The sequence below is a fragment of the Petromyzon marinus genome, chromosome 42, assembly GCF_048934315.1.
Source record: "Petromyzon marinus isolate PM22_M1 ecotype Great Lakes invasive population chromosome 42, UKy_Petmar_22M1.pri1.0, whole genome shotgun sequence".
In the NCBI taxonomy this organism is placed as follows: domain Eukaryota; kingdom Metazoa; phylum Chordata; class Hyperoartia; order Petromyzontiformes; family Petromyzontidae; genus Petromyzon; species Petromyzon marinus.
The window spans coordinates 10,254,177-10,276,830 of record NC_133708.1 but is presented as its reverse complement, the minus strand read 5'-3'; the positions used below and the strand labels follow the sequence as shown (position 1 = coordinate 10,276,830).

The 22,654-nt window shown below is 44.3% G+C and overlaps 1 protein-coding gene across 1 annotated transcript in view; it reads left to right on the top strand.

Moving 5' to 3' along the window:
• LOC116951115 (contactin-4-like) overlaps positions 1-22,654 on the top strand; it is a 158,362-nt gene that overhangs the window by 95,384 nt on the left and 40,324 nt on the right. Inside the window, exons 11-14 of the mRNA XM_032969528.2 lie at positions 491-641; positions 5,520-5,647; positions 8,883-9,058; positions 12,383-12,509. Of these exons, the coding sequence (XP_032825419.1) occupies positions 491-641; positions 5,520-5,647; positions 8,883-9,058; positions 12,383-12,509 (582 nt within the window). The remainder of the gene's footprint in view (positions 1-490; positions 642-5,519; positions 5,648-8,882; positions 9,059-12,382; positions 12,510-22,654) is intronic.

Sequence of the window (22,654 nt, the reverse complement as noted above, 5' to 3'; positions counted from 1 at the left end):
TGATCCCCCCCCGCCAAACTAAAAAATAACTGCACTTCCGGCCGACGGTTTGAACGTGGTCCATTGTGCTGTCATTATTTATACAGTTTGTTATTAACAAGCCAGAAGATAAATAGACCTGTGCACTTAATTACGTATAAAAATCTGTCCACGCGTATTTATAGCCCTTGCCGGGGGAAGACATTCATCACGGATATTGGAGGCCTGGTTAATAACGCCCGTGATGTTTTCCGGCATAAATCACCGCACCCTCCGCTGAGCAGAAAATATCACGAAAGGTGAGGTGAGATGGGGTGGGGGGAGCCGGTGGGTGGGGGGGGTGGGTCCCTCCGTAATAAGACATCACACCGAGACGACCGCGACAGCGTCGTGACACTCCGTGTCGTGTCTCGCACGCGCTCGTCCACGTGAGCATCATTTCTCTCCACTTTTTCTCGCCCCCACCTCCGCCCCCCACCCCACCCCCTCCCCGATCCTTCTCTGTCCTCAGCGTCGCTGCCAGATTTCAAAAACAATCCCGTGCCCAGAATCACTCCGGCGGCTCGGGGCGGACAGGCTGTTATTAAGTGCGAGCCAAGAGCGTGGCCCAAGCCCACCTTCTCGTGGACCAAAGGAAACGCTCTCGTCCGCCTCGGAGAAAGGTGCGCTCCGTCAAAGTCCGCTCTGATCTATGGTCCCGCTGCAGGTTCCCCTTCTGGCAGTGGTCGGTAGGGCGTTACCCCCGCTCCCCCGTACCCCCCCCCCCGGTGATTACCGAGGGGATCCTCCCTCCCCCGTGGAAGCGTGTGCGTGTGTGTGCTCGAGTTGACGTTGCGAACGTGCGCATTGCGCGTCCGTTTGCGCCCGTTCGCAAGCGGATAATCCTGCCGACGTAGGGGATTTTGAATGTGACCTCGGGGCGCGCGCGCGCGTGCGTGCGCATGTGATTGTCGCACACCTACTAACCGTACTATTTTATGCAAACATTTCATTGCGCTGCAAGCTTATTTGATGAACACGTTTATGGCGGGCATCTCCACTGTACTCGACAAAATAATGATATATTTTCTGCACGTTGCAAACACACTGACCATTCTTCACCACGCTGGTAAGTGTGGGTTCTGGAAGGTAGCCTGATTCAGATAACACGTGTCACATATGTTGACCACAGCCAGGAATCTAACTCGTCAGGTTAGTAGTGTAGTGGACTAATGTAAAATTGCACTAAATAACACTTAATACACGTTTATCCAGCATGTCATTTTGATGTGTGAAGTCATTACTTTATAACGAGTCGAAACAATACACAAATTGGTGCTATGCTCTTACTGAAACAATCTAGCTCAGCACTGATGCGTACCATGCCTGAGGATGAAATGAAGGTTGCTGGTTAAGTAACAGTGCACGAACCACAATGCCATCGCTCTTTCCAAATAATATACCAGCTTGCATCAGTGGAAACTGCTTCGTTCCTCATTGGTGAATTTGCACACTAAGTGAACATCTTTCGACTTAAATCAAGAATCCTATTCACTCATTTTAATTTCTGCAAATGCAAGAGGATTGAAACTCGAGATAAGCGGAACGGCCCGGCTTCCTCTATAATTGAGATATGAATAATAGAAGCGGTGGAGTGGTGGTATGGTCCTTTTCACACGGCACTGTAAAGCCAGTGACTGGAGTTCTCAACTAAAATGTTAACTGAACTATTTGCATTTACCAGGTAAGGCCCACTGAGCTATACAGCTCTTTTTCAGAAGTGACCTGGCCACAAATGATAACTGAACTAAGTGGCTTATCACGTGGAAATTTAAATCACGCAAACACTTTAAACGCATGCTTATTCTAAACGTGGAGGGGAAATCCGGAGGACCCCCGACGGGGAGAGAGACATGCATTCTCCAAATATACAGGGATCAGGGTCGGGATCGAACCCACGACCTCCTGTAAATCAGGCGAAGTAGTTAACATTTTGCCAGTACACATCGGTCGTGCACGATTTTGTGTGCCCCAGCTCCTGTTTCTCATCAATCTGCATTGTCGAGCATGGTGAAGTAAAGCTACACAACCCCCAATGATCGACACACCGTGGCGAGGCCTTCATCCAGCAGTGGATTGACAACGCACCTCAAATTAATAATAATGTATAAAACACACCGAGATAAGGCCATACAACCAGTCAATGTTAATGTCAAATACAGAGCAAACCACTCCTGAGACACCCATCCACTCCCGGTTGATCCCATGTTAATGTATTCTTTATTGGGCTCAAATGCTCCAAAACCGCTCCTGCATGTGAAAACAGCAGAACTAAGGTTGTTGAAAATAACCACCCACGCTATTGCACAGACACGGAAGGGTGTCTTGTAACCTCCACGCGTCTCATTTACTGGGGACACAGCCTTTAAGGAATGTCAAATGTTACCTCGTATCCAGAGCCCCCTGCAAAAGACTCGTGTTCCAATTATACGCAACAGTTTGAGATAAAAAAAATAGCCTCGGAAACTTCGTTGTGCATTATAATGAAATCACCATGTGATGATGATACAGGTCAGGAAATATTTTGAAAATTTTAAAAAGTTAACCTTCACAAATTGTAAGAAAATATGTGGATAATGGTTATTAGTTCAGAAAATGCATATTACTGACTTTTAAAAAAGTGTGAGCAAAGTGAAACACATTTTTATAATTAAAAGTGTGGTAAAAGGATTTTATTGTTAAAGATAATATTTGATAATAATAATAAAAATGCTGGTTAGTGAAGGGGCAACTATACAGCAAATTCGATTATTGGAAAACATGAGTCTATTGTCAAAGACACACTGATAAAAAAAAGTTTAATTAACTCGGTTAATTTAATTTGGTCCACTGGGAAATTATTATTTTAGAGAAAATGTTGTAATATCCTCTTTTTATTTTTGGTTCAGTATTTTTTAAGACTTGAACATATTCCTGCTAGTTCCTTTGGGCCTCAACGCAAATAATTACCAATACAAAACGTAGAATTAATTCTACTTTCACTGCCAATAATAATGCAAATATTTTTCTTTCATCTCTCTATGAAATGACTGCACATTCATTTAATTGCCACTGAGTCTAAGATCCGTTCTTTCAGGAGGGTCCTGCATTGGTGATATTTGATCAATTCAATTGTTTTTTTTTTCCTTTTGTATTACGTTGCAGCTGTCTTGAGGTCAATGCCAATACGGCACAGAGGTAAAGGCGCAGCCCTGCAATTGCTTGCTCAACACTGCTGGCAGAAGGGCCTCCAACTGCAGCGAACTGTAGAGGGCCGTCTTCAGGGAGACCACAATGCTTGCTCAGCAGTGAGCTTGCATCGAATCATTAACTAGAATCAATTCATTGGATTGTACATGAACGGTATCAAGTGAGGGAGAACCAATTACGTGGCGTTTTTTATGATTTATGCAAATTTTTTAAATTAAAATGAGAAAGAATCAAAGCTACATAACTACCGAGACAGTAAATATGAGATATAAAAAAAAACAATTGATTTTTTTTATTGTATCATCGTGATGAATCATTTAGTCATGAGCGGGTGCATCTTTGTGTTTAGCAGTTATTTGTTCGTGTTAAAAATGCCAGAGTTGTAATGTTCTGAATGACATGACAAGTGAAGCAATATTTGCTATTGTACATTGACTGTTTTGTACTAATTACCATTTCGATTTACTCATACACAATAAATCATAATGAAATGTAAACATTTGTTTTACACGATCAAATAATATTTTCAGCCACTGCATACATTTTCTTGGGTCTTCACCGTCACCCCAGGCTTAAAATCTTTAATTATCAATTATGAATAGACAATGATTGGGCATAATCAGATGCAATGATTTCCTTACAATCTAATTATCATTGAGATCGTGTCCAATTTTTAGTGATGTGGGGTTGATCTCCTGAACCCAGCAGCTTGCACGGGTCGAGGATCGTGCAAGTTATTGTTGACTTGAATCTTTAACTATTTAACTGTTTGATATTTTACCAGGTGGGGCCCACTGAGCTATATAGCTCTGTTTCAGAAGCGACCTGGCCACAAATGATAGCTTAACTAAGTGGCTTTTCAAGTGGAAATGTGTAGCAGCCAAATTAAATAAGGGCATGTTGATTCTAAATGTGGAGGGAAAAACTGGAGGACCCAGAGAAAAGTCCCCACAACCACTGGAAGAGAAACATGTAGACTCCAAATATACAGCAGCAGACGTTAGGGTTGGGATCGAACCCACGACCTCCTGTATACCAGGCGAGGTAGTTAATATCTCCTAGCCACCGTGATGATGATGAGAGAGAGACACGCAGACTCCAAATATTCAGCAGCAGGCGTCAGGGTTGGGATCGAACCCACGACCTCCTGTATACCTGGCGAGGTAGTTAACATCTCCTAGCCACCGTGATGATGATGAGGGAGAGAGAGAGACACGCAGACTCCAAATATACAGCAGCAGGCGTCAGGGTTGGGATTGAACCCACGACCTCCTGTATACCAGGCGAGGTGGTTAACATCTCCTAGCCACTATGATGATGAGAGAGAGAGAGAGAGACGCAACTCCAAATATACAGCAGCAGGCGTCAGGGTTGGGATCGAACCCACGACCTCCTGTATACCAGGCGAGGTAGTTAACATCTCCTAGCCACCGTGATGACGATGAGAGAGAGAGAGAGACACGCAGACTCCAAATATACAGCAGCAGGCGTCAGGGTTGGGATCGAACCCACGACCTCCTGTATACCAGGCGAGGTGGTTAACATCTCCTAGCCACCGTGATGATGATGAGAGAGAGACACGCAGACTCCAAATATACAGCAGCAGGCGTCAGGGTTGGGATCGAACCCACGACGTCCTGTATACCAGGCGAGGTAGTTAACATCTCCTAGCCACCGTGATGATGATGAGAGAGAGAGACACGCATACTCCAAATATACAGCAGCAGGCGTCAGGGTTGGGATCGAACCCACGACCTCCTGTATACCAGGCAAATTTGTTAACATTTCGTCAACGTGACGCCCGTTTGCTACACTCCACGTTGCTATCAGCGGCTATCAATGCTGTTCTGCTAACTGCCGCAGATACCATGACAAGTAGACATTTAAATATCCATCTCTTTGTTGAGATTGATTGCTCCACCCACGCTACTACATGCATCAATCATGCGTGTGAGAATCTATTATGTACAATTTCATAAAATAATATCCGGATTATATGTTTTCATCAAGTGGTGTACGATGCACTAATTTTACATTTCAGGCATTTCAAAAAAAGAAAAACAAAATCGGACAATACAAATGAATCTATAAAAAAAATGGGACAGGTAATACATTGATATTAAATCGAATCGCGAATCCGAATTGTGACGATTCCTTGACGTTCTTGCGGTGGATGAGGGGGGTAGGGGTGGTACTGACCTAAGTAATTACATGACCAGCTGCTAATATTGAATGGTAAAAAGAAAGTGCTTGAATTGAAAATATCGTTTGCGAACGTGACTGGCCAACCGAACCAACGTGTTTTCTGCTAGGATAAGCATACTGGACAATGGAAGCCTCTGGATCGAGAGAGTCCTGGAGGGTGACGAAGGTGGATACACGTGCACAGCTGAAAACCAACTTGGAAAAGCCAGCAGCACCGGCTACCTGGATCTGAAAGGTATTTGACTATCATCACAGCAGTCAGCCGTCGGAATGCACTTGGATGTTACCGAACACCTGGAGATGTTTAAATAATCTTTAAATTGCAGTCGGCAAGCTCAAAAGTCAACATTCGGAAGTGGGGTTGCTCTAACGACACAGGCACCTGCCACTGTGGTGAAACACTGGCCACGGAACGACTGCTTTTGACCTGAGCCACGCACCGTCGAGGACCTTGCCAGGGCTACAGACCAGACCATTGTCATGAGTCTGATACTGGGAAAACCTATGACTGTGGTGGTAGGATACGGGGAGAAGACCCGCTCACTCACTCACCCATTTATTCACCCGCCCGCCCACCCACCCACCCACTCGCCGACTAACTCGCCCATCCACTCACCTGCGCATGTGCCCCATGTTAAAAAATGCTATGACTGTGGTGGTGCAGTAGGAGTAGAAGAATCTCAATCATCCGTCCAATTGTGCTGCCACAACAAAAGGCGACCGTTTATTTCAATTTAAAAGTAACATTCACAGTTTCAGATTCAATGTGTATTTTCCCCCTTTGAAACCTCAATTGTGGTACCAGAGATCAAGTAAACGTGACCATTTTCGTCACCGTAATTTGAGCGGCAGTGCTTCTTTGTAGCAGAGTAAAAAAAAATGTTAACGATTACAACAATGCGGTTTATATTGTGGTTGCATATTACTTCCAATACAACTAAAGCAGGTGTGCATTTATTGACTTATGATGCAGCCGAGTGGCTTAGATCGCCAAAGTCAAATGAAATATTCAAACAAGGAAAAAAAAAATATGAATCACCAATGTAACCAACTGCATTTATTGATGAATGCGCAGTTAATGTTAGAAAAGCAAACAATGTAAAGGTCGCCGGTTGGATTGGATCTCCCGGTGCAGCAGTTGAAACAATGGGCAATGTTGTCGCCTCTACCCACCCGGCAGTACACATTGGGCACACCGCGTTAAGTTGGCCAGCAGGTCAAGGGCGGTGGGGTAAAGTGTGGGTACTTCCACCACTTCGAAGACATGTGGCCAGCCTGGAGGAGTAGACCGAACACCCTCTTTGTAGAGAGGCTCGCTTAGAGCTCCATCTGGTGGAGGCTCTTCCGCCAGCGGTGGTGTGAGCGAGCGGTTGCTGGGCTGCACCGTTGGCTTAACACGTAGGCTTTCGCGACCAATATTATTCATTAATAACGATTGCTTGAGGTTAGATTGCATGCATAAATATAAATGTATCCCAACACAGCCAATTAACAAGGTTTGACACGTAAACAAAACGTGCCAATTAGAGAGTACACCCACAACGTTTGACGATTTAAGAGCGACGTTTCGCCAACGAATACGACCATCTCCATCAGGCGATTCGCCGGATTTGTGGAGAAGTCTTCCCGTTTGCACGTGATGCCAACATACTTCAACACAGCCGCAACCTACTCAAGAGCAGAGGGGGTCTTAAATGGCAGTCGATATAAAAAAAAAAACCCTTACCCTGAGTCTCAGTGTGCACGAAGGGAAATATGACACGTGCAAACACGACATGTATTCATCGCAATGAAAATTGCTATTGTATCCAATAAAACGTGTTCCCTGAGTAATATGGCAATTTTAAATAAAGCTCCGCGTGTCGAAAGCAAAATCCATTGATACTCCTGAGATTCGTTTTGACTGTCAGCTGCTGCGGAAATATTGGCACATCTTTAAAATTGCCATCAAGCAAATGTGATAAATATTCAAATGTCACGTGTAGTGGACGGTTTTCCGATTAATGAGCAGAATTTAATGATATGGTTTTGATCGTAGCAGAACAAGATCGACAATTTAACTCTTGAAGTGTCGTACCTACAGTGCTCGACTGAATACAGAAACGATCACCCAAACAAAGTCAAAATGCGTTACGATAATGAGGGCTTCCTCACACTGCATTGATCATGGGGGATGTTCGACTGAACGTCACCGTGCTGGAAGACTGGTAAATAGGTCAAATAAAAATATTCCACAGCCATCCTCCTACGAAAACAAGCAAATGCATTATATATAATACTGAAGTCTGTCTGTGAGTACGCCTACAATCCTTGAGGTCACATTTGTACCCATATATTTCTGTGGAGAGGAACCCGCAGCATCCCTAAATAAAATAACACAATCATAGGAATGTTCTCTGAAAACCAATTTATTTTGTAGATCCCCATCCAATTAAGCAGAACTTTTAGAACACGCGTTGCACAATTTTCGAAAGACAACTGAACATTTGTCCATGACAACGAGTTGAGGATAACTAGCCTCGAATGTGCGATGCATTGCAGCAACAGCAAGAATACCGTAGTCGTGGTCCATCTAAAGTGCCCCCACATTGTTTTGTATTGTCACCCTGGGCATTAGAACCGGCCACTTCTGGATCGCAACATCCAGTATGTTAAACCATCACAACTTTGCAGCACCCCTACACGTATTAATTTACAAAAAAAATAGATATGTTTGTCATAAAAAAATTAAATGCCCCGGGCCTTTCCTGCTAACCTACTCGACCATTACGAGCGCGCGGACAAGCACAGGCGTTTATTAGTATAGTTGTTACGCGCTGGACATGCAGCATCATATATCCTACTTGCTGGGGGGCTGAGGTTATAAGTAGATACGTGTAAAGGTCAGATGTGTGAACATTTATAGAAAATGACAGTTACAGCATTGGGGGTGGCGGGTGGGGAGGATGGGGAGTTGCGTGATGGTCAGATATTTCATCGTCATGCTGCATACACAATAGACATCAGAATTCGGGCAAATCGCCCGAACTGATGAAGCTGGTTGCAATTACCAGCAAAACATCGTTGTCACATTGTACGCGGTGTGGATTTACTCTCCCAACACACCGATGTGCCGAGGTAGCAACTAATTGACGTGTTTCGTTTGCGTGACAAACCCTACTAATTGGTTTAACACGTAGGCTTTCGCGACCAATATTGGGTTTTTGGCGATCGAACCCCAAAAATTGGCCGTGTCGGGTTTTGGTAGCGGGGTTTAACGATACATTTGCATTCACGCGTCCCTGAATATTACAACACACCTGAAGATGACCGTTTGAGTTATGGTCGAAACGTCGTGAGAATTTTTATTATTTTATATATATTATATTATTTTGTTGTTTCTCTTCAACGTGACTTTACCGAAAAAACTAAGAATAAGGCTACAGAGTTCTGGCTGTCTTCAAGCCCCACCAATCATCCGTCTTTTTCAGAGTCGACACGGATCACGGTGCCGCCGCTCCCCAAAATGGTGACGGTGGGACAGAGCGCGGTGATGCCCTGCAGAGCTGCTCACGACCCTTCGCTTGACATCATGTTCCTCTGGTCACTCAACGGGCAGCCCATTGAACTGGACAAGACGAGCGACCACTATCACCGCTCCGAAGTGGTAAGCAGCATCGGCGGCCACTCGACTTAGCACTCACACGCAAGATAATGATTCCCCGTATAGCCTTTAACAGACTGGAGGGCGAGTGCTGTTAGCGAGTGGCACCTATGAAGGCCAGCACGGTTCACGAGGGGGTGGGTGGCCAGCAACACGCCCGTCCGCCTTTGTCTTCCCAATGGCGACAGTTACACACCAGGTACTGATTTGAGGCTGAGCCGACGTTGGAGAGGAGGCCCAGGACCGGTTCAAATAATCATCACAGGTGTTGGCCGTGAGCCGGAATCGAACTCGGGTTGCCGAGTTTGTACCGCAGCGCGCTAACCGCTGCACTACTGCTCCCTACTGAGCACTTACACACACATTTAATGCGCATAAGATGAATGTAACTGAGAAAGTGATATCAATTATAATTGTGTTCTGGGAGGGTTAGACATCTCTAATATGTAGAGATGATTGTGAGTGAGTGATGTAATATCTAATGATGTTCTCGAAGGGCCAGACGTGTATAATTTATATAAATGATTGGGACTGAGGGAATAACGTAATTTCTGTTCTAGAAGGGGTAAAAACATAATACATATAAGCATAACTCTGTGCTGTTTCTGCAGATATAAATAAAAAAATACGAATTTATCCATTGGCCTCTTGGCTTTCCAGACCAATATTATCCAGCAGGAATTGTTTAAGGAAACAAACTCTGTACTGGTGTCGACATTCTGGGTCTCGTGACTGAGAGAATGATGTAAATTGTGACCGAGAAAACTGTAATTCCTAAGGGTCTTATATTGTACGTAGCCAACCGTGCTAATCTGAAGTGTGGGGGAAGGACAACAAACTAAACACAAAAAAGCAGTTTTCAAGAAATGAGTTTTCAATCTAAATGATTTAAAAGTGCATAGTTCCAGTGACTACCTAATATCGGAAGCAAGATCATTCCAGACGGCCGCGGAAGCGCCTTTGCTCGGCGGCCAGCCAAAAGCCGCTGCTGCGAGGATGACCAGAGTTTGCGTGATGCTTTACGCTCCTTGACGAGATCAGCGAAGGTATTGTGGTTCACTTGTGGCGAGCACTTTGTGTGTAATGAGTGCGAAGTGGCTAGCAACACCTCATACAGGTCACTTCATACCCACTCCAGGGGCACTGCACTTACCCACGCGCACCCCCCCCCCCCCTGTAGATGTGCTCGCCGCACGGCAGCCCGACCAAAATTTGTGGGTTTTCTCAAATGAATATTTTGCCAAAATTTAGCGAAACATCTAAATGTTGTATTTTTATACAGTCGTTGGTGACCCGGTTGGGACCAGCAGTGTGTCCTACGCGTGAGAATCTGGTTTAATATTACGGGTGGCTGGCCAGATTCGAACCTGGAATGTTAACAATGTCAGCACCATGCTCTGATCCGTGCAACTCCAGCCTCTGCCTCCCCATAGATTGTTAGACGTGTAAATGCAAGTGTGATATATACAGTACCGATCATGTAAGCAATCGAGCGGGATGTTGAAAATTATTATTATGATAATAATTATAGCAATGACAGCCCTTTGCCAGTCTATAAAGGCCTTTCCACTTTGTGTCAGTCCTGAGAGTTGTCTGACCATACTTCACCATGCTGGTCCTATCCGGATTGGTGAATACGGGATCCCACAACTTGTTCATGTATTACTCATCACCACTGTTAGATAATGGCTTGCAATTGAACTGAGATTACCAGGCTCGTAGTGTAGTCCACTAACAAATGGACCACCACTACACCCTTGACATTATATTAACATGCTTGCATGTTATCTTGCTTCTTATAAAATATTAATTCATCTGAGTTAAGGACTCCAGGTACTGAGGGCAAAGTTCATGACAAAATTACGTTCATGACATTATTATTATTCATAGCAAGCAGGAAGCAATCTTCAAAGCATAGGCATATTTATTTCCACACACTAAGTACAATTTCTGTCATTTGCTTTCAAGTTGCTTGAAATGAAAAAAAATATATATAACCTTTTCAAATAGACATACATATTAAATATAATCATCAATATCTGTATAATTCTACAGGAGTGTTTGGTTTCCTCTATAGGTTGAATGTGCTAGTAAATTAAATGCAAATATCGAAAGGCATGCAAAACAACGTTTTTTATATTTTCTGGTAAGCTTTAAAAATCATCTCCCATTACTAATAGCATTCAGGAGAGCTCTGCTACATTTATATATAAACAGGCTTTCCTTTCAACCCATTCTTTCTTTCATTTCGCAAGAAAAATACATTAACCTTTAGCTGTTTAATACCATGAATCTTTGAAAAGCCCCATAAGACATCTGGCGACTGTAAATATCAGTGGCATTACAAAAAAAATCAAACAACGTAGCTTGGAATATGGGGAAAAGTAGGGTGTTTAATTATGAGCGCATATGAAATATTCACATTTTTGTAAATTGGAAATATAATTTGCTCGACTGAAAAACACTCCACTGGATTACTTGTTTAACGCAAGAGCAACTTGGCATTATGTTTATCAATGCTGAGGCCCTTTTTAATGCAAGCCAGCATTTCTGCAATATGTTGTGCTTGATCTGAGATACTACACATCCCCGAAGAACATACTTACTAAAACTAAGAGAGTTCCTACAAAACACACAGAATTGTCCCATCGTCATAAACGGCAGCCATGATTAATCCACTGTTGGATGAGCGCCTCCACAAGACGCGATGTAATAATTCACTTGGCACTTGCACATACACCGATTTATTTACACCGGATACTTTTTTTTTAAATCACCTAGAACCGATACAAGGATCATCAGTGCTTTCGAGACACAACGGTGCGAATAGCGCGGCTTTTATTTCACCTTTAGAGCCACTGCTTAAGCCGTTACTGCCCGAGTTCAGTCCTAAATTATTCCTTGAGTTACAGCCTTGGGCAAAAGTTTATCTTTCTTTTGCCGATGCTCATGGTGTCATTTCACGGGGCCGGAAGAGAGGCACTCTACATTGCGAGTGCACTCTCAAATGGACTTCAGTCTTGTGATTAACAATTTTTCCTGGCAAAGTGGTTTTCACTTGAAAGTATTTTGAAATAATTATAGGAGGAAATAAAAACCTACCTTTATTTCTTTACAAATGACAAAATCCACGAAACATCAGATTAAGCAACGTATTAATGTTTAAAAAAAAAATTCCGCTTCATTCCTAAAATGCACACTCGATATTGATGTGAATGAATCACATTTTGACAGCAAAGGGCACAGGGCGAGAATGTTGCAAATCGGTGCGTCATGCTCTTAATTGCTTTGCACCCATCGCTTTTTTTTTTTTGCGGAAACATCCAGTGGCAGAAGCAGAATTTCGGTGACCTGACGATAAAGAAGATCCAGCTGAGGCACGGCGGTAATTACACGTGCTGGGCGCAAACGGTCGTGGACCAGGCCGTGGCGACAGCGGAGCTAATGGTGCGAGGTGAGGACCCGAAGGCGATTCCAAACCTTGCTCGCTCGCGCCAAGCGAGCACACGGAGGGGAGGGGCGCGATCGGTCCAAGTCCTAATCGCGTAAACGAAAACAAAATGTGACCATTCTCGCACAACGCAGAAGTGTCCGCACGTCGATGGGCGACGTGCGGACACGTTCGTATCTGCGTGTGTTGGAATTCTTTCGCACCGTACATAGCGAAGCATGCTAATGTACGGTACACACCAGGTTCAACTCGTAATATTTCAGTTTCCACAAACGCCCTCTTTTTCAATTTGTGTGATGCCTGGCATCTGCACGGTGAATTTGGTTATTTTTTTTTATCGAAATATTTCACGTGGATAATTGCCTGAGGATGGGATGTATATAGTTTAACTCGTAGGCTTTCGCGACCAATATCATCCATAAGAGAGGTTTTTGGGTTAGATCGCGTAAATATATAAATGTGTCGTTAAAACCCGCCACCACCCGACACAGCCAACTAGTAAGGGTTGTCACGTAAAGAGAACGTGGCCAATTCGTCACCAGTACAGCACACCGGTTGTGTTGGCTTGGCTGTGTCGGGTGGTGGCGGGTCTTTACGACACATTTATATATTTACGCGATCTAACCCATAAACCTCTATTATGGATGATATTGATCGCGAAAGCCGACGTGTTAAACTGACTATTGATTTCCTCACTCTTTGGTACTGATTTTATGGGCCCCAGGGGCATGACGGGCTGGTACAGCACACCGGTGTGTTGGAGAGCCAAGCCACAACATATACAAACTGAGTACGACGCTTCGCCAGTAATTACAACTAGCTTCATCAGGCAACAGCCAGATTTGTGGAGAAGTCTTACTGTTTCGTTCCTTATAAAGACGCGAAGATGTGTTGACCACCCTTTTGCGCTCTTGCACAATGATAGGGGGGGCGGTATTACTGGGTCAACGTACATTATGCATGTGCATTATGCGAGCCCTTTGAACATGTCCTTCCTATCTATTGTGTTTATTAAAATAGCCCTACCAACGGCAATCCCTATTGAAGTACGCTGCCCTTTGTAGGCATGCATTTAAATAATGTATTACTTGATGAATCGCTTCCACGCAGCACTAAGACGGTAGCTATCCGAACGGTTAAAATTATTTTTTATTTTTTTTATTTAAAACTTTCGTGACTTCAGGGATTCATATTCTTGGTTCTTTCGGTAAAGTCACGTAGAAGGGAAACAATTTTACTGTTTTTTATTTTTATTATTTTATTGTTTCCCTTCTACGTGACTTTACTGAAAGAAACAAGAATATTTTTTATTTCTTTCAATTTCGATAGATTATCTAATTAGTCTTGGCCAGTAGTAGCTAGTTTTGCAGAAAACATCAACATTATCAAAATCAATTGAGTGTCCTTGTTGGCACGCATGTTCTGCTACTGCTGACAGTTGCATTAGGATAATTTAATATTTCTCTGATGTTCTTTTAGTCTCGTGCTGATCATTCGTCCTGTTTGCCCAACATAACATTTACCACACGTGCAGTTAATTCTGTACACACATTTTGTTGATAGCTTCGGTAATGCATATTTTGTACTAGATATTAAATTCTGTATTTTACGTACCGTGCCAAATCTGACTCGGATGTTTTGTTTTTCCAAACATCTGGCTAGTTTATCAGTTACTCCCGCAATTTATGGTAATTTGATCGTTTCAATGTTCTTGTTATTTGTCCGAGACATTAGGCAGATCTGAAACACGGTAGGACCAATACCTCAGCCGTGGCTGATCATTGTTTTAATGCTGTGGGCACACGCGAAATTGATTTTTCCAAGACGAAGTTACTCTGCAAACCCACTGGCTATCAGCAAAGATTTGTTCATTAAGCCATCCAGATATATAGACACAGACACAATTTCAATCGAGAAGATGGGTACAAACTGAGCAATCATTGGAAGGACGTCATTAACCAGGTTAAGTCATCACTGGCTGTGATGTTTAGTAGTTATTTTCGACTCTCTGGTGTTACACTAACAGGTTAAATGTCTTTACATTAACAGGTTAAATGTCTCACTAACACAGCCACCATTGCTCGTTTTCCTTGATGTGGCGGTGGCTCTACGATCTTACATTGACATTTCTTCACTAGCCCCGTCAGCTTCGCTTATGATCCTTGAGCTACACCCATTTCAAACCTTTATAATATCCTACCTCAGCAGCTCTCTCGCTATTTTTTCACCTGAGGACGATTGCTTGTGTTGCAATCAAAATGTCGTGATATTTTTATTATGTTTTCTATCTACGTGGCTTTACCGAAAGACCCAAAGAATATTAATTCCTGCAGTCACGAAAGCTTTAAGTCAAGTAAGACTTCTCCACCAATCTGTCTGTTGCCTGATGAAGCTAGTTGTAATTACTGGCAAAACGTCGTACTCAGTTTGTAAATGTTGTGGCTTGGCTCTCCAACACACCGGTGTGCTGTACTAGTGACGAATTGGCATGTTCTGTTTACGTGACAACCCTTACTAGTTGGCTGTGTCGGGTGGTGGTGGGTTTTAACGACACATTTATATATTCTAACCCAAAAACCTCTATGATGGAATATATATAATTTAGAAGGGTGTCCAAAATTATCTAATAAAGATGGTTGTCCCTCTTAAGGATTTCAAAATGGGATGCCATTAAAGCTATAGACCATGGATAAGCAAACACTGGGCTTTTTAAATTTAATTTTACAATAATGCTCAATGTTTCACCAAATGTATTTATATGCCTTGGAGGGAGTTTACATCTCCACCGACTATGCTGATTGCTTCATCACAAGATAACATTTAAGGGCTATTATGCGAGAAACACGTTTCTCTGGGATGTTTGAACAAGCATGATAACACTTTCCCGTTCCGAGACATTTGCAAGTTGTGGGGTGTGGGTGTCCCATTCACCGCTGAATCTCAGAATGTGTAATTGGCTCAGCGTTATTCTTATTTAGAGAGGCATAGCGCCATTGTTGTTGAAGACATTTTACTCACCACAGAGAACTGTAGTGACACGACCACACTCATTTATATCTGATGCTAAACTGTGACACAAGCCTTCCCGCATGGCCTTGTGGGAGCCTCAGTACATCTTCTGACCGGAAATTATATATTTTTTCAAATCTTTGACATCTACCGTATATTTTGTCAACGTCTGTCTCTAAAGATCAAGCACGTTACACCTTTGAAAATAACACCTTTGAAAACATTTAGACTGTTTACCTCTGATTTATTTCCCTTTGATAATGGAAAAAGAAAGTTAACATCTGATATTATATTTTGTATTGTAAGCAACTGTACCCACTGCATGGCTTGAATTTTGACTTCTGGTGACACGCTTGACCAAGGATAAAAATTACGCATTAATTTGATGCACAGCCTCTTTGTAATGACGCCTCCCTCCCCCATTAGCCCACTAATCCCTCTCACCCCCCCCCCCCCCGTTCACAAAAACACAATGAAAGTTACCGAGGCCACAATACGGAAGAGAGATCCCATGTCCCACACCGACGCATCAACATGGTGAAAGCAAGACGTGTTTCACAGTTGTGTCTCCCTTTGCGTTTCGTCACTGCAACGTGGCGCTGACGTTCCCCGCACACATTCACGTAATTCTCCTGCACGGCATCCATGCCACAAGCCTGTGCCCCCCGATCCTCTCCTCCCCATCCTGAAAGGCGTTTGCACTGTACCCATTGGTTGAGAACCGCTACATGAGACACGCATCTTTTTTTTTTCCCATGTGAAAATGAAAACATTGAAATGAAAAATACTTTGGTCTGTTTGTGCATATGAATCAGACTGAAGATATATATATATATATCACGGTGCCCTAATAGTTTGTTCGCAATTACAGGGCCTTCATCGCGTTGTCACACGGAATGTGTGCACATTTCCGAGCACTGCATTAATAATGATGATTTCCTAAATCCAAAGAACAGTGCAATAAATGGCTTTATTGAGTGCAAGTTAATTGTGTATCATATTTACTCAAGGAAGCATTATAATAATGCTCAAGCATCAGTAAAAAATAAACTGTATAAATGAAATGTTTTTTTATTATTATTTTGGCAGCGGCAGCAGTTGGTATAAAATGTACTGATTAAAGGCACTCATATTATTATTAAAAAAAAAATTATGTTGAATGGGGAGTGGTATGAGGCATGTTTAAATAGACACAGAATATAAAAGGCACGCCGTGTATTTATTCGTAGCCGCTGCATCTTCCTGGAATGAATACATTTGTTTGTGTTTACTCGGGCACACCCGTGACAGACAGAGGACACGGTGACTGCGGCGTGAGAAGGGAAACACCGCAGCGCTGGCAACCTCGTTAACCCTTCCAAGATTTAAAGCTTTCGTGACTGCTAGGATCCATACTCTTTGGTTGTATTGAGTAAAGTCACGTAGGTAAAAAATAAAATAACAAAAATCACGAGGTTTCGGCCACAACACAAGCGGCCTTCATCAGGTGAAGGGACGAGACTGTCTGAAGGACAGCGCTGTCCTTCAGACAGTCTCGTCCCTTCACCTGATGAAGGCCGCTTGTGTTGTGGCCGAAACGTCGTGATCTTTAACCTTTGTTGACGCCTCATTTACAAAACCGTGGCATCGCTTTGGTATCGAGGGTCCACTTATTTGCATACTTTTTTTCATGCTCCTTTATAATCAGCAGTTTACTTTTTAAAGCATCTCCATCTAATATAATTTTGTTACTATTACTATTTTGGCGAGGCACGGGGCACACTCATTACACGATGTACCATATTTTTGTTGCTGGGTAGTAAGTGTTATTTTCTAATTGCTTATGCCTCAAAGGTAATAGAAAATGGCTATTATTATTATTTCCTATAAACTTTGCTTTTGTGACCAGGACTTTATGTGAAGGAATGACACAAATGCACACCACGTTTTCTCATTGAAAATGAGTACATTTCAAAATATCAATGTCCTGGTCACAAAATCAAAGTTTGTGGGGAATAATAGCCATTTTCTGTACTGTTGAGGCATACGCAATTATGAAATAACACTTACTACCCAGGACCAAAAAGCATATTTTTTTGTTACACAGTGAATTATATCAATCGACTGAGGGTCACCGGTAAACCACAGCCAATTTCCTTTTTCAGTCTTTCAAGAAGGGTTTAACTGCATTCCCGAGCTCATATAAACCCGCTGCAGTAAAGACAATTTTGACCACCGTGTGCGTGTGTGCTGCTGCCTGCACAAATAAAAGCAGACGCTTATGCATAATTAACGAGAGGAAATTTACAGCTAAACCTGTACACGACAAGTTTAATCCGCGCATGCAAACAGCGTGCACGTCACCTTTTTGTTTAATAGCGAGCGATTGGCTTCTGCCATGCTGCAGGGACCCCGCGGAGCCTACTGCTGGGTTGCCACCCTTCTCAGGGCTTAATTTCAACTCGAACATAAATGACACTCGCACCATGCACCACACCCCTCGGCATGGCCGTGGCAACTCGTCACGTGCCATCTCTCCCGGTCGGTCTAGCAGTGCCCCAGATATTTATCCAGTGACAGCTTAAAGCCCTCGACTGTTCCCAGTAACGTGGACATGTGAAAAGTTTGCTGTTTTTTTTATGTGCCCTGTGTGTGGGTGCGCGCGTGCGCGTTTCTGGTGTAATAGGGCCTTACCATCAGCCCCACCAAAACTAAGCACCTGCCTGGGTATGTTGTATCATCGGACACTCCACCCCCACAACTCCCAATCGGTGATGGGGCAGTTGTGGAGAGAGTGGAGCGTTTCCCATACCTGGGCAGTGTGCTTATGACCGGCTCCAGTTTAACAGCAGAGGTCTCACTCCGAATCAGTCGAGCGGCAATATCTTTTCATCGGTTGCATAACGCTGTGTGGAAGCTACCTGTTCTGTCGCTCCGCACTAAGCTTCAGGTCTTCTCGGCTACGGTCATTCCCTCCCTTCTCTACGCTTGCGAAACGTGGACCCCCCTAATGGAACATCATCGCTGGTTAGAAACATTTAGGCTAGCCTGCCTACGATCCATCGTGGGTTTAACCAGGCTGGATTGTGTTAGGAGCTCACAAATCCTTGAAAGATCTGGGCAAGGTCCCATCGGTGAGCTCCTCCGGCAGGCAAGTCTGCGTTGGCTGGGTCATGTAGCCCGCATGCCCAGCCACCGCATGCCGAAACAGCTTTTTATATTCTTAGCTTTTTCGGTAAAGTCACGTTGAAGGGAAACAATAAAATAATAAAATATATATAAAACAAAAAAAATTCTCACGACGTTTCGACCATAACACAAACGGTCGTCATCAGGTGTGCCGGTTTGCATTAATTTATGTATTTGTAAACGGTGTAAAAATAAATAAATTAATGCAAACCGACACACCTGATGACGACCGTTTGTGTTATGGTCGAAACGTCGTGAGAATTTTTATTGTTTTATATATATTTTATTATTTTCTTGTTTCCCTTCAACGTGACTTTACAGAAAGAGCTAAGAATATGAATTACTGCAGTCACGAAAGCTTTAAATCGAAACAGCTTTTGTTCGGCCGGATCGAGGGGGTTAAATGGGCGCGGCACAGGCTAGAGAAGAGATGGAGTGATGTGGTACAGGAGGACGTGGAGCTGAGTGGACTTGCCGATGACTGGTATCAGCGGTGTCAAGATCGGCCTCTGTTAGAGAGGCTCGTGAAGGACGCTACTGGGCAGTTGGAGGTAGTCGCCCTCCAACAACAACGGAGGGCGGAGGAGCGACGCTCACAACAACGAGCGGAGCGCCGGGTGGCTAAAACACAGCAAGTTGGCACAGTAGGGGGCACAAGTGGTGCATCGGCCAGTCATCTCAGTCATTCGACCCGTGGCACCTGGGTCTGCCCCGTGACCTCCTGCCAGCGGGCGTTCGACACTTCACGTGGCCTCAAGGTGCACATGGCTTGGCACAAGCGTCGTGGTGACGTCTCCACTACTTAATGGCGAATGGCGGTTGTTGTTGGTTGTTGTTTCTGGTGTGTGTGTAGTGTAAGGGGTTAAGCGCGCTGCACCACCAACCCGGCGGCCCGACTCCGATTCCCCCCTCACGGCCAACACCAGTGACGATTATACTATCTGAACCGTTGCTGGGCCTCTCCTAGGTCAACTCGGCCTCAAATTAGTACCTTTGTACGGTGTGTAAACATCGCCACTCGGGAGACAAAGGCGTCCACGCGTGGTGCTGGCCACCCATCCCATTGTGCGCCCGTGCCGACCTTTAAAGGTGCTCGCTAGCAGCACTTGCCCCAACGGTCTGCTCAGGCTATACGGGAGACCTTTGTCTGTTGGTGAGAGTCAGCTGCACCCTGTGACAGGGACCCCGAGTCTTGTTGATCATTCAGGAAGTGATGTCCCCATGGGCAACATTGACCTTTCCCCTTGGTGTTCTTCAATGGTCCATGAATCACTCCCTCTGCCACGAATTGCCAGCTATAATGAACCTTCTGCGAATTAACTGCAGTGCACGCATATATAATATGTAATTGACTGCCCTTTTTGTCAATCCATTGCCAAAGGGGGGTTGCTCGAGCATACTTCACCATGCCGCTCAGTGGACGTGAAAGGAGATGGAGATCAGAACCTCCGATCTCGCACCTCCGATTAGCACGGTTGGGTACGTACGGTGCGAAAAAAAAACTTTTAACGTACATACAGAACCGGTTTATAGATTACTCACCACTGAAGTGAGCCATGGCTGGTAATCAAACTTGATGGGTGGCATCTTAGTGCGGTGTACGAACCAACTGCAAAGCCGGGCTACTCTCTATATATATACACACACGTATGTAGGCGTTCATTATCTGCATGGTACACATCGTCTTACTTTTGGTTGTGAAAATCTTTCCCTAAAATATCAAAAGAAGAAAATGTATTTCCAGTGTAAAAAAATAAAAAAAATAAAAATCAAGCACCTAACATATTACTGCGCATACATCATACCGATCTCAGCACGTATAGCTAATGTATGCATCCAAGAAGTAATTCTGCACCTCAGTAACAGCAACTGTTTCTTGTTGCGTGGAGAATTAAGCGAACCAAATCAAGCCTTCCCTCCTGAGCCATGCCTGTAATAACCTTTCGCGTTTTATGCAGTTCCGCCAATAACCGTACAAACCACCTCGTAAAAACGTAGGGCACGGGCATATTAACCGGGGAGGCGTGCTGGCAAATAATTTAATAATGTTCGGCCGACCATCATTTTCCAATAACACCGCCGTTCTAGAGATGGATGTGAGCTTCCTTAATACCGCGGGGGTCATGCAGATAAGTAGTACACGCGCGTGTGCGCCGTGACACACGCGAGAAGTGTGTAGCAGCAGCAGCAGCAAGCGAGCGAGCGAGAAACAAAGTGAGCGAGTGATAACATAAATAATTCCACTTACTAGGCACTCGTCGCGCGAAGCCTCCTGCGGACAAACCGCGGGCAGCCACCAATGTGGAATCGCCAGGTCCCAGAGTCGTTGTGGCGGTAGCAGCCGAACGTCGCAGGATGTCAACTCTTGTATTCCACTTGCAGAATTTACCCCCCGGACCGGGCGCTTACATTTCTCGATGGAACATTCCGGAACGCTGTTGTGGGCATTATCATTATTAAGGCACGGCACATCCTTCTTCGCCTTATATTGTTATGAACCTGCTCGTAGGATTATAGAAACATTGGGGACAAGACTCCGATGATTGTTATCGATCGGCATGATGTTGCGCTCTAGTGGTAGTGCCTTATGGCAGATATTATTCTCACACAAAACCAGCCTTAGCAGAGTTTTTGGAAAATGTCAGGTGATAAAAATAACCCTTGGCCGCGCGGCTTGGAGACAATAACAATATAAAGTTCAGCACATTCCTCGCTCGTTGATCATGCGCTCATTTTCACTGCAGGTAGCAGTTTTAATTAATTGCTTTGCATAATGAAGACTTTATCATTTAATTTAACCTTTTAGTCATGCTGGCAGTTGCCATGTGATAAATAGTTTAGGGTATTTTTTCCTCTTCTCCAATGATTTCATCAAATCGCGATCCGTTACACTCGCCCGCATTATACGCCTGTTCGGTACATTTAACTGTCACTTGGCATTTGGCAAAATGTGTTACGTGCAATATCACAGCGCTCGTCGGCAGAACCCCATTAATGCCAGCGTGGCTCACGAGTAGGGTTGTGGTGCTGGAATGCCCCCGTTCAGCCGTCGCCTCTCCAGAACCGACCACACGGCACACTGGGTACGCATTTTAGGCTGGGGTGATGTGCAGGAAGCCCACACGAGATCCCAACATACATTTTGGAAGGCTTAGGAATCAACCCTACCTCTGTGAGCGGAGCATGAATGTACGCCTGTGCAGCGCACCGGAAGGGCCGCTGGCCAGCACCTCGCCTGGTCACGGTTGTCTCGCCAATGCACATGTCTACACACCGTGTCGGGCACTCATTCAAGGCTGAGGTGACCCAACACTCGATCAGTACTTAGGGTGCGAAGGATGTTCAACGTGCAGACGTATAACATATCGCACGCCACTGATCACCCGGGTTTACAACTCAAGTTTGCATTTAACCACTGCGACACCGTTTCTACGTACCCACGCGAAGAAAAATATCTCCTGTATGGCTTTTTTACAGACTGTTGGTGCAAGTGCTGTTTGCGAGTAGCGCCTATATCGGCCAGCACCACGCCCGGCCGATTTTGTCTGCCGAGTGGCGATGTTTAGACATTGCACCAAGCACTATTTTTTTTTGCTGAGTCGACCTAGGGGGTGGTTCAAATGTTTGCAGCTGTTAATTAGTCATGAGTGGGAATGGAACTCGGGTCGCCAGGTTCGGAGCGCAGTATTCTAACCGATACGCCTCTACTCCCCATATACAAATACAAAATCCCCCCATATAACCTGAAGGGACTCTTGTGGCAAGTGCTGTTAGCGAGCATCACATAGCCCCCCCCACACACACACCCACATGTCCTAACCCTATACAAGGACAAAGATCCCACGTAGCCTTTAACAGACTGTCGAAAAAGTATGGTTAACAAGCATAAACATTCAGACGCATGAACAGATAGACGCAGGCACATGCGCACACACGCAAAATTTGCCCCATTAATTTTGTGCCGCAAAACG